At 46.4% G+C, this 12,358-nt stretch overlaps 2 protein-coding genes across 2 annotated transcripts in view; both read left to right on the top strand.

Annotated features, from left to right (window-relative positions):
- The first annotated feature begins 4,304 nt into the window (after window positions 1-4,304).
- Window positions 4,305-6,773, top strand: LOC101757064 (60S ribosomal protein L36-3). Its single transcript, XM_004970472.2, has 4 exons — window positions 4,305-4,405; window positions 4,523-4,651; window positions 5,737-5,936; window positions 6,532-6,773. The coding sequence occupies exons 2-4, from the start codon at window positions 4,550-4,552 to the stop codon at window positions 6,563-6,565; spliced, it is 336 nt and encodes a 111-aa protein (XP_004970529.1). The 5' UTR covers window positions 4,305-4,405; window positions 4,523-4,549; the 3' UTR covers window positions 6,566-6,773.
- A 5,048-nt stretch (window positions 6,774-11,821) lies between these two features.
- Window positions 11,822-12,358, top strand: part of LOC101776934 (WUSCHEL-related homeobox 5) — a gene marked incomplete at its 5' end in the record, with an annotated part of 2,647 nt that continues 2,110 nt past the window's right edge. The window contains one exon of the mRNA XM_004972188.2: window positions 11,822-12,218. Within this exon, the coding sequence (XP_004972245.2) occupies window positions 11,822-12,218 (397 nt within the window). The remainder of the gene's footprint in view (window positions 12,219-12,358) is intronic.

Here is a 12,358-nt window from a genome sequence, read left to right as displayed (position 1 = left end):
TCTTTAGCTGAAAACCCGTGTACTGCGTCAGTGATCAGTGAACTTACTTTTTTTTTTTGGTGCAGAGGCCAAAGAATCGAACAAATCAGTGAAATCACATGATCAACCTGCCTCCGCTGTCTAAAATCAGATCGTTATTCCAGAATCCAGAGTCTAGACAGGTCTCTCAGACATGCTCCCCAAGTTTCAGAATGTAAGACAATTTAGTTTGTCTTAAATCAAAGGCCTCTCACTTTTGACAAAATTTATTAAAAAAACATGCCAACACCTACAAACATCAAAATAATTTCACTGAATCCACCAAATACGCACACCTCAACAATTTTTTCTTGGTTAACTTTTTTTAAAGGAAATGATTCAGGACAAAATTAAAACGTTTTACATTTTGGTGTCCTATTTATCATGGGCAAATGTAGGATAATCTCGTTCTTCCATGATGAGCGTTTATCATGGGGCACACCTTAACTTTATTGTGATTGGCTGATACAACGGTCATGTGGCAAACCTGAAAACTTCCATGTCGATGGATGGTCACAGGAATTGACCACACGTTGCATCATATGCATATTTAAGACTGGAAGCTTTTTTTTTTCTATGAAACAGGAGGGTTGCCCCTACCGACTATATTTATACTAGATAGAAAAAAAAATAGCTTGGAAGTATGGGACTCAGTTAAAACAGGACGACTCGCACCAACACGAATAAGGTTGAAATCAAAACTTCGAGGCTATCTTTAGTCCTAGTCCAAAGTTAAAACATCCAATGCATTATCTTTAGCCCAGAGTTTTTACACAGAGAACAGGAGTGTAAGTCGAGAACCCTCCAACAGGAGTGAGACTCGAGGAGCGGAGCCACCATGTCCGGCCAGCTGAGGTGCTTTTGAACCTGCATGCCGCTTTGACCCAGAATAGTGGAATATTGCAAGAAAGCGCATGTAAGGGCACTCCCAATGGGAGGAACCAACCTGATTTCCATAGTCTAGGATATTGTATCAAGAAATCATCCTTCACAATGCAACTTTTTTATCTAGAGTCTAAACAAAAATCCAACCAATCATTCTCCCTTCTAGTACCAGATCCTCTGTGCATCATGTAAAGGAGCTCGAGTGATGGGTAGCAGCGGTGCAAGCGCAAAGAATCCGGCAGTAGGTAAGAAGAAACTACTTGGGTCTCCCCAATGCAGATTCGCTGGTTTCTTGGCTCATTGGTGCGCGTGAGGACTTGGTTTCCTCTCTAAGAAATGGTTTCTCTCTCTCTCCATAATAAATCTACTGCCACATCAGCAAACTGCTTAGTTGGCATGATAATTAAGAGGGATAGAAACTATCATCAATGTCCCATTGGGACTGCCCTAAGGCAGCCTCGCTATGTGAAGCCGTGTTGACCAAAAAGCGCCGTTGGACAGATGAATTAGCACCCACTGTGCAGGAGGAGGGGGGGGGTTTACCATGCAGACAACAATGTAAGGCATTGCAAAGACTAGCACACATATGATGCAAGCTAGAATAGGTATGCAACCTAGGGCATGTTTGATGCAGGGGCTAAACTTTAATTAGCTAAAAATTAGCTCTTGATGATCCAAATAGGGGTTATGGTGGGCTAAAACTTAGCTAACACCAACTAATCTTTAGTCATTAGCCCTCCAAACTCAACTAATGGGAGCTAATTTTATACCACAGATGATAAAAAGATAAAAATACCCTCCCACCAAAAGAATGAGGCAATGTACCAGGCTCCACCAGGGTTAGAATGGACTTTGATCAATGTATGGGTTAAAGTAGCCCCGGAGCCAAACAAAACAGGGCTAAATAATGGTGAAATGAAAGATCTTTTGCGGACGAGTTACCTCAATAGCAAGCTCCCAAGAGTGGGAGGCAGCTGGCGGGGGTTCGAACATCTGCACCGTTGAGCTGATGAATGGGGAATGTGGACAGCTTTGCAGATCAAGATGGAGTAGGAGCACAGTTGATGGTAGTTAACACACCAAGTTGTGAACCGCAAGCGCACGGATCATCGTAGTTTTTCCCTTAGAGTATTCCATCCAAGATTTATCAATTCGTGGATCGGCAGCGAACTGACTAGAGATTTCCATCTAATCTAACAGATTAGTCCTAATATGAAGCATTGATTGTATATGAAGGCAAACTTGTTGTAAAGATCAATGGCATGAATAAGTGTAGATCACATCCACATATATATATGATATAACACCACCAAGGGTAGCAAGAGCCTATCATCTTCTAGTTGTAGTGCTAGCCAACGAAAAAGCACATCATTTATCTCATCCAAAGCAATCTTTAAACTACTACTACCTCCGGTCAACCTCCCGAAAACCCCCACCCTACATAGAAGTAGACCCCGTCACGATCCCCCCTATTGGCGCAGGCAATTTAAGGGCACGAACACAGGTGAATATATATAGCTATCATGAAGGATCGACATACTAGATCTAATCACCATGATTACATAAAGTATGTTATGTAGTCTAAACTAGCATTAGACTAAGGGACAAGCATATTCATGATAGGTAGAAAGCATAGAAGGAGACAACGAGTCACTAATAGATCGGATGATATGAAGAACATTACTCATATAATAGATGTATTTAGATCATCACCTCCGAGTACATACCATCAATGATCTACTACTAGCTCTCCTGAACTCCACCATGGCACAACCCCGCGAGGAGGCCATGGCGGCTAGGGTCAGCCTAAGCCATCTCCTAGACAACTCCAAATACTTGCAGCAGCCCTTAGCTTCCTTTGGTGTATGCCTTTGGTTTCGTTGAGTTCCGATGGATGGACTTCAGGGCTCAGTGAATTTATAGGGTATTTATAGTCTGGAGAGCGTGTGGCAGAAATTGGAAGGTAATTGGGCAAAGGAACACCCCAAACCGTTCGGCCTAGGGGGGTCCAGGTTGATCGGCTTGAGCCTTCCTTTTGTCATCTCGCGTCCTCCTTCGTCTCCAAGTCTCCCCTAATGTTTATGAACCTTATTTTTTATGCATGTGGGCCTAACTCGTCGATAGCCTCAGGGTAAGGTTGGATCTTGATATCTTTTCAAAATCCTGCTTGCTTCCATCTTTGATACCAAAGTGAACTTGCCATATCTTAAGAAACTTAGCCCCTAAGTCTTCTTGGAGGAGTGCTCACCAAGAATGAGCATGATCGGGGACCTGAGGACCTATAGGTTGATCGGCCTATGCTCTTTTTGGGCCCGTTGGCCTTCATCTTTCTCTTTATTGTTGCTTGTCCAGGGCCTTATTCCATTATGCTCCAATATAGTCCAATTTCCTGCGAAAATAGAATGTCCTTCAAAATACAGTACATATGCAAAAGCGGGGTTATTTCGAGTGTCAAGTGATGGGTTAATACAAGAATATGTATGAAAACACCACTTAAATGACACTAAAAGTATATAGATATTGAGTGTCAACACGCACGCTGTAGAGAGAAACCATACCAATAAAGGCAAGAACAATGATACACTGAAGGCTAAGGCAAGGTAAAAAGCACAAAATAAGGCACTACTACAACCTATGAGGGCTGAGGGCTAAGGTTAACATAGCTGAAAGAACCTATGACAAGGTGGGGAGGTCTAGATACCAAAAGAAGTCCAATTGAATATCAAGGAGTGGTTTAGTTCAAGATATCGATGGACTACACCACATGCTTCGATCGAGATAATGATCATTAGCGAGTAAATTAGCTTGCTCAAGGTGTGGGAAAGGAAGATGGTGCATTGGTGTAGTTGCTTAGAATTACACCGGTAGCATAACAAATCAAAGAAACCTACACAAAAGTCTGATTGGATGTGATAAGAAAATAGTAGGAGAACATCGAGCCGCTGCAGTTCAAGATGTCCACATACTTTTGATACCAACCTAAACACGCTAAAAAAAGACCAGAGAGTATCAAATATAGTAGGTTGATGTCGATGGACCAGATGTGCACTGAGATCTTGATTTTCTTCGAGGAAATTGGCTTGCTCAAGGCACAAGGAAGAAGAGTGTACATTGATGTAGTTGCTGAGGAACACAGTCGGAGAAGAAAAACTCAAAAACCCTACACATATGCCTCGTCACTATGAGAAAAATATCTAGAGGAAAAAATTTACATGTTGCTATCTGAAAATCATACTATCGGGCCACCTTGCTAGTATCACATAAAAATAGGGTAGAGGCAAAATCTTTTTGAAAACAAAAAATCTCCACAGAGAAAAGGAAAAGGAAAACAAAACCCCATGTGCATATGCGAAACGAGCCCAGTAAGCCCGGTCTGGCCCATCAGTGCCCCAAGATGAAATCTCACCCCGAGGGTGCGTGTATATAGGTCCCACCCCTCTCGCTCTAGGGTTTCTCGACGGACTCAGCCGGCGGCGTAGGGTTTTGCTCGCACCATTTCCAGGTTTCCTCATCGAGCGCCGCCTCCCATCCCAAATCTTAAGTTCTCAACCCAAAGCTACAAATCCTCTACCTCGTTGCGTTTAACTCGATTTGGTTCGTTCCATTGCGTTCGTCGCAGGTCAGCGGAGCGAGCGCGAAGCCGGCCATGGCGCCGACACAGGCCAAGTCAGGTCTCTTCGTCGGCATCAACAAGGGGCACATTGTCACCAAGCGCGAGCTGCCGCTTCGCCCGTCCGACCGCAAGGGGGTAAGAATTTCTGTCCTAAACCTCCGATCTATTACTTCTTCCGCTCTGTGATCTCAAGTGCTAGTTTGATCCTAACTAAGGAGCTACCACTACCTGTAATGATGATGCGCTGAGCCTCTTGTGTAGATCTGTTCTGAGTTATTCGTTATGATTTGTGTATTAAATGCCTTCTGAATTTCACACTCTTAGAATCGACTTGATTTTGCTCGTTTGAACCTTAGTGTTACTGTAGATCTAACTTCTATAACCAATGGCTAGATTTTGAGGTGTGATGCAAGTGTAGGTTGGGTGATTCAACCGTTAGGTCAATTGGATGTGTTGCTTTTGTGGATTAGTGAAAAGATATCATGATTACCTTATGGTTACAAGTATTCCTCCTGTTTGAAAACAGTTTTGTTGTGTTATGTTGATCCTCTTGCCTCATCTCACCTTTGGCAATCTGGAGAGATTTCAATACTCCAAGTTGCTAGTCCTGGAGGCAGATATTAATTGGTGAGACATAACGTGGAGGCTTAATCACATTTTGATTTTGTTTCTAAAACTTCTCACTAAATGCATCTTTTCAATTGATTGTCTTGATTCATGAATCAGAGTCAGAACTTTCACCTTGTAACATTATGGGTATAGAGCTTAGGAGTTAGGAATAATGAGAGTATACTGTTGAATGATCTGTATTGGTTGGTCTAGTGGATATGTGGCTTTAGGCATAAGAAAGCTAGGTTTGAAACATTTGCAGAATAGTGGAAAAGATATCAGCATTACTGTACAGTAACAAGCAGACCCACCATCTATATTGATTGTCATGCCTCATCTCACCTTTGGCAATCTGTGGATTTTATTACTTAAGGTTGCTAGTCCTGGAGGCAGATATCTATGGGTGAGACATAACGTGGAAGCTAAATCTCATTTTGGTTTTGTTTCTAAAAACATCTTGCTAAATGCACCTTGCTGCATCAGTTGATGTAATTTTGAGAGAAAAGTTTGAGGCTTTGCTTGCTGTCATCTGCTCATATATGTGCTTTGTCCTTTTTTTTATTTGTTTAGCATCATGTTCTTATATGTTTGTCTTGGCCCAATAATTTCAGAAAGCTACTAAGAGGGTGACTTTCGTCAGAAGCCTGATTAGGGAGGTTGCTGGATTTGCCCCCTATGAGAAACGTATCACTGAGCTTCTGAAGGTTGGGAAGGACAAGCGTGCACTTAAGGTGGCCAAGAGAAAGCTTGGTACTCACAAGAGAGCAAAGAAGAAGAGAGAGGAGATGGCAAATGTCGTCAGGAAGATGAGGTGCGGAACATTCTCTTTGCCATTTCATACCATGCTATTTCATTCTGTTTTGTTCGGATGCAGTTATTTATATTTAATTTGAACTGCTTTGTTGTATCATGTCAGTCTGCTATGAGTTCTTTGACACTTGCTGGGTCTGTTTTGTTCTGATGCAGTTATTCATATTTAATTTGAACTGCTTTGTTGTATCATGTCAGTCTGCTATGAGTTCTTTGACACTTGCTGGGTAACAGACCTGTTAAATTCATTGGTGAAGGAATAATATGTTGTGTACACAATACCACAGTATAATGGTTAGATTGTCAGGCACATGGTTGACTGGCCACACTTTTGTTTTTCATGTTTCTGCCAATGATTTTTCAGCAGTACTTTTTATGTAAAAGAAGGATGAAGTGATTAGTTTATTATGTTTCTAGTACTGTGCAGTCTTAACACGATGCTTTGCATGCAATGGTTTGATTTCCCGATCACAGTAACATGCGGATATGCACATAGCCAAATGCTGCTGAATTGTGCGATTGGAAATATTATTTTTCTCTAGATTCATTCCATGTTCTGAATGGATACTAATAAGCTGAACCTTTTTCCAATACAGGTCTGGTGGTGGTGCTGCGGACAAGAAGAAATAGATTTTGCAGAATCATGATCCTGTGGCGTCCTTTGTTTATGTGCTTCATTAGTCCCTGCGAATAGGAATTTTCTAGCCTTGGCAACTGTTTTGGCCTCAAGAACAACCCAGTGTTCTGAGTAAACCTATGAAGTTTTGGAAACTATTATCGCCACATGGGTTCTTTGCTGATCGCCTCAATCGATTTGAAAAAGATTCCGTTTATTCTATTGCTTGTGCATGACAAGCACCAATTAGCCGGTTGCAATGACACGGTATGCCTCTTGGTAAAGCTTGTCACTTGTGCATTACCACTGCACCAAGATGGATGTGTCGAGCAGATTGCATATGTGCCCATTGCTGTCGGGTGTTCTTGGGGTTACTGTTTTGCTCACTAGTGGTAAGCGATATTTCGTACGCGTATGTTGTGGTTCCCCTTCTTCCCCTGCAACTCCATTGCTGGTCGACGCTGCTGTTGTCTTGCTGAATGCTGATCGACGCCGGCCGGTGGAAACAGCGTATGAACGATCGAATAGCTAGCTAGCAGCTAGCAACGCGAATTGCTGTTCTTTCTTTACTGCTTGCGCGCCATGCATATGGTCCATCTTTTTGCTCGCTGCGGAAAGCCCGATTTCGAATGCGGATTTGAAATTTTCGGAGGCTCGCGGCCTATTTGTCCGCGGGCCTCATTCTTTTCACAACATGAGCCGGTCTATGATCAGCCCAGTTAGTGATCAAATTGCGCAAACTTTTGTAGAAAGGCTTCATTTGCCAGGATCAATTCCAGCCCAATGCTCATAGACCAGCCTTCTGTAGTATGCCGATCAGCATTCCCGCCAAACTTTTTTCTGCTCATTTTTCTGCTTGAGACAACATATACGGGTCGTCGCGCAAAATTCCTATATCTGCCGTATTGACATATACGTAAGGGTCGCCGAGCCAATTCCAATATGAAAAGCTCTCACAAACGTGCAGGTATTTTGATCCGCATGAAAAGGTAATTGCAATATTGATTTTGGACAAAGGGCAATTTTGATAAAAAAAAAATTGGAGCACTGCCTTGAACATTTTGAACGGTGAGAGAGATGTGAAACTGAGACTCTCTAGTCTCTAGGAGAATGGTTTTGGATGATGCCAATGAAGTCAAAAATTAAAATACGGACCCTGAAAACTTGGTTGTACTTACGCTTCTCGTGTCCCTCCTCTCACCCATTCAGAATGTCTGCCCCAAGAGGTCCCCTGTTCCTCCACTGCGTTGTTTGATCTGATCGAGCCCGTTTCTTTGGCCACGGGCACACGCACCATCGCGCTCGCTGCATGCAAGTCCGGAATTTTAGGGTGTTGACCCCCGGACGCCTCATGCCATGTCGCGCCCCTGCAGCGTCCGTCGTCTAGCACACGGGCTTTGGATCTTACGGTTCCCTGTGAGCCTGTGCATACTACGGCTCTACGGTAAGGTTCCCTGTGAGCCTGCTCACACCGCCTAATCAAACGGCGTCGCGTTTCCCAACCGGTGCAGGCAGGGAGGCAGGCAGCGCACCGGTGTTTTTCAATTCGGATCGGCGAGGGCGATCCGATCCTTCCTCGCCTGTCGCCTGAAATGAGCAAATCTTTTCTGCGAGGATTTTGCCGTGACCGTGGGCAAAAGTCAATACAATCCATGTCCTCTGTCGTCAGATCGATGCGATGCATTGCGCACAGAAATTTTCGCCATCCGGAGGCGATTGGCGCAGGCCCCCGTGTAGCATCTACGGCTCTATGGTAAGGCTAGTGCCACGCCCACGCCATGGCAGTGTGGCACTTCCCAACGCGGCAAGCGCCAATTTGCAGCTCACCCCCGGCTTGTGAGGAGTAATGGCAAATTGGCAATGGCGCGGCGTCCTCTCGGCTCCCCTCACTCTATAGCTCTAGCTCCCTCTCGCTCGCTTTCTCTCTCAGATTACGGGGAAACGGGAAGCGAGATTCTCAATATCCGCCTGCTGAACCCGTCTGGTCTGCCTCGCGCTCGCATGCATGTCCCCAGCAAATTAAACACAGTGCATGCAATGCCATGCGACGCGAGGAGTCGCGTTTACTCCCACACTCTGGCGCGTGTCTCCATTTCCCAATGTGCCTTGCCATTTCGATCCCTACCTATGGCAGCCTTCCTAGCTAGCTCTGCCCCCTACGGAGATTAAAGCCACGGCCGTCTTGGTTCTGTCCCGATATATGAATCCCTGCTTCTCTGTTTCATTCACTGTTTGTAAGCTGATTACCATGCGTGCAGCGTGCAGACATGATCGATACGAGTAGGGGATCTTTATGACAGGGAATGGATATGGTGTAACAGCGGAAAATGCAATTCATTTTTCCACCACCAACTAACAAAACATACGAGGAGGGGTCATAGAAAGTCTCTCTCTTTTCCCAATAAAAAAAAACAATTCTACCAGTATATTTTCTGACAAGTTTGTGTACTCTCTCCTGTTGGAGTTGATCTCGGCATACTCTCTCCTTTTGGAGCTTAACAAGTCCACCTTGATTGTGTCCTCATCAGGGATGCAATTCAAGCCCACATTTGTTAAATGAGTAGGGGGTAGAACAATTTTCAAGTTGGATATGTCATATCAACTATAAAAACCAAATATACTAACAAATTTAAGACCTTTACTGGATTGACAAACAAGAGGATGCAGAAAATGGAGGAATGGGATGACAATGCATGAAGATTCAGGTGTTTCTCTTGCTAATCTTTGGACTACAAACAAGGATAGCACTTAAGAGAAAGAACTGTAAACGTGAGGTAAATTGTATCATTTGCGGGTGGAAAAAAATATATCACATATTCTTCCCATGCATCTTGGCAATTTTCTTTTGAACTTGCTTCAAATAAGCCTGAAGACATTTTTAAAGCTGGCTTCTTTTTGAGTGTGTCAACTTTAATGTCGCTCCCATGGAGAGTTGAACCTGAGCTTGTTGGATGGTAATCAGATGCACTACCACTAGGCTAGAGTCCCTTTCACTGTTTGGAGGTCTTTGTGGAACAATATCATCTTTCATCGCGCATGGAATAAACTCCCAAAATCATTTTCTAAATTTATGTTCATAATATCATCTTTTACTGAGTATTCTAGTGAGAGGTGTGTTGTGGGTGGGTGGGGGGGGGGGGGTTACTGCAAATTCATGGTTGATGAAAAAAGTGGTGGTATGGATGAACATCTTTCTACGATAGAAAAAAGGTTAACTTCGCCTTTTTGTAAACGTTTGATGTGGGTTATTTCTGTTTAGGTAGTTGGCTTTTGAAGGTCTTTTTCTTGGCATAACTCTTGGATGACCAAAAAGGTGGTGGCGTGGATGAACATATTTCTGCGATAGAAAAAGGTTAACTTCGCAAGATAATCATTTTCTGCTTTTTTGGTGAACGTTAATGTCGGTTATTTCTATTTAGGTCGTTGGCTTTTGCGGGTCGTCTTCTTGGCGTATAGATCGATGTAGCCGTTTTCCTTTTTGGTAGCTTGGCGAGGCTGCCACCTATGCTTTTCATTTTTGATTTTAGTGTGTAGCGGTTAACCCGATAATGTAGTGTCCGCATCGATAAAAGTTGGGGGATCTTTTTCAAGAAAACGTGCGACGCAAGTAAACATACGAGGGATAAAAATGTAACCAGCCATACTGCTAGTTGAGTTTTTATAGCGCTATTATTATATTAGACTTTATAATCAATAACTCTTTAAGTGCGTACACATGGGGTCCTTCGGAACCCGAGCCCTAGGTGGCCACCCGCTTGCCCCGACTCAGCCCCGGATCTTCTAGGTACGGAATGTCCTTACGGCTTTACGCACCCTAGCACGATGCGGGTGGCTACGCTTTCGCAGGAATGTCGAGTGGAGTTGGCGACCAAGTTTTCTATGTATATATTGAGATTTTAACTCGCTTTCGAACTTATGCCTCCACCAATATATAGAGGCAATAGACCACCATAAAATTGGGTTGCTCCTTTTTTTTCGAGGTAGATTCAGAATTGATCTATTCATCTATAGCACATAACAGATATACATACGGACTGGACATACATTGCGAGATGGAGGGACAGCTAGTGTCCGCGGTAAGCTTCGCAATTTTATGAAACAGCTAGTGCTCGTGGTAAGTCCATTCCTTTCTTTGTTTGAAGTACATATCTCCATCTCTTGCACTGCAAAGCCTACGTTACCGTAAAAAAAAAAAAGGAATGCGACGGAACAACTCAGTCCAGTCTGCACTTAGCAAAAAACTGTACAGCGCCAGCAGCAAGCTAGACGAGCAAATTTATCGCGTTCGACTGACGCGCACTGGTGCATGATGATGCTATAGCTACTTCTACCGACTGCCAAAAGTGGCCAGGCACACGAAATCCCCGAAGAAACGAAAGGCCCGGCGCTGGCACGAGCAAAGAATTTCCTTTCATTCCCGAGGCGGGCGCCCGGAGCGTCGCCGTCGAGGCATCGAGCACGCCCCCTCGCCATCTCCCCTTCTTCCCCGTCCAAGGCGTGCATGCGCTAGCTAGCTCCTGCCTGCCTGCGCAGCCACCCCGGCCGCCCCCATTGTTTTCAGTGCCCGCGTCGAGGTCGAGCCTCAAGCCCCCAAGCACGATGGGAAGTTTGTTCGGAACCGATCGACAGTTCGACACTGGCCACGCTTGCTCCGTGCACCGTTACACGCTCTCCTTACTGGCAGGGTTACCACTCGAAAGCTATAGGAAAACGTATACGCTCCGCTCGGCTGGTGGCTCGCCGCGCGCGGCGGCGTGCACGCTTCCGTGCACCGCCGGTCCCAGCGTCACACGGCACCGGAGAGCTAGCGCGGCCGGCCGCTGCGTGCGTGCGTCACCGCCCACGACCGGAGCGGTGCGTCGGACGCGCCGCTGTGGCAGTGCTTATCGCGACACGGCGGCACCGGCGGCACTGCGCGCGTGCCGCCGCACGAGAGAGCTCCCGGCCGCGCCCCGGCCCCACCGGCTTTGACCCGCAAGGTGACAGCTCACACCGAAACGCGGCTGCCGTTACAGCGCACGAGCACGCGCTCCCTGCTCCGCCACACCCCCCCCTCTCGCACTCTCGCAGCCTCATGCACGCTTTAAAACCCCGCACACCCCACGCAGTGCAGCCGAACACACACACCGCCCTCCCTCCTCCCCGAGAGCCGGCAGGTCTAGAGACTAGAGAGGGAGAGCGAGAGAACCATGGAGGCGGCGCCACAGCACGGCGGCGCCGGGGTCATCGACCTTGAGGGCTCTGGCAGCGGCGGCGCGCCGCTCTCGCCGCCGCTGTCCCCGGCCTCGGCCGCGGCGGCGGCGCTGGCGAACGCGCGGTGGAACCCGACCAAGGAGCAGCTGGCCGCGCTGGAGGGGCTGTACGAGCACGGCCTGCGCACCCCCAGCGCCGAGCAGATCAAGCAGATCACGGCCAGGCTGCGCGAGCACGGCCACATCGAGGGCAAGAACGTCTTCTACTGGTTCCAGAACCACAAGGCCCGCCAGCGCCAGAAGCAGAAGCAGGACAGCTTCGCCTACTTCACCAGGCTCCTCCGCCGCCCCCCGCCGCTGCCCATGCTCGTCAGACCCCCCGGCCCGCTGCCGTACCCTCACGGCCGCCTCCCCGTCCCGGCGCCGCCCGCTGCTGCTGCTGCTGCATGCAGCAGCAGCAACGGTGGCACGCATGGTACGTACTGTATGCCCATCTCCACGCTTCCTTTTTACTAGCTCGCGCCGTAGATCGATGGATTCGATTACTGCCTGCAAGTTTTTGAGTTTTTCTTAGCTTTTACACGCATCGATCGAGTTTAGCAGGATACGATAAAG

This window comes from Setaria italica, chromosome V (genome assembly GCF_000263155.2).
Source record: "Setaria italica strain Yugu1 chromosome V, Setaria_italica_v2.0, whole genome shotgun sequence".
NCBI classification, from domain to species: Eukaryota; Viridiplantae; Streptophyta; class Magnoliopsida; order Poales; family Poaceae; genus Setaria; species Setaria italica.
Note: the sequence above shows the minus strand (reverse complement) of the source record. Positions and strands in the feature narration are given on the sequence as shown.

Excerpts from the sequence above, each read along its gene's own strand:
- LOC101757064 (XM_004970472.2), top strand. The coding sequence starts at position 4,550 with ATGGCGCCGACACAGGCCAAGTCAGGTCTCTTCGTCGGCATCAACAAG. Across the intron at positions 4,652-5,736 it reads GCCCGTCCGACCGCAAGGGG|AAAGCTACTAAGAGGGTGAC; the intron begins GTAAGAATTTCT and ends CAATAATTTCAG. Across the intron at positions 5,937-6,531 it reads AATGTCGTCAGGAAGATGAG|GTCTGGTGGTGGTGCTGCGG; the intron begins GTGCGGAACATT and ends TTTCCAATACAG.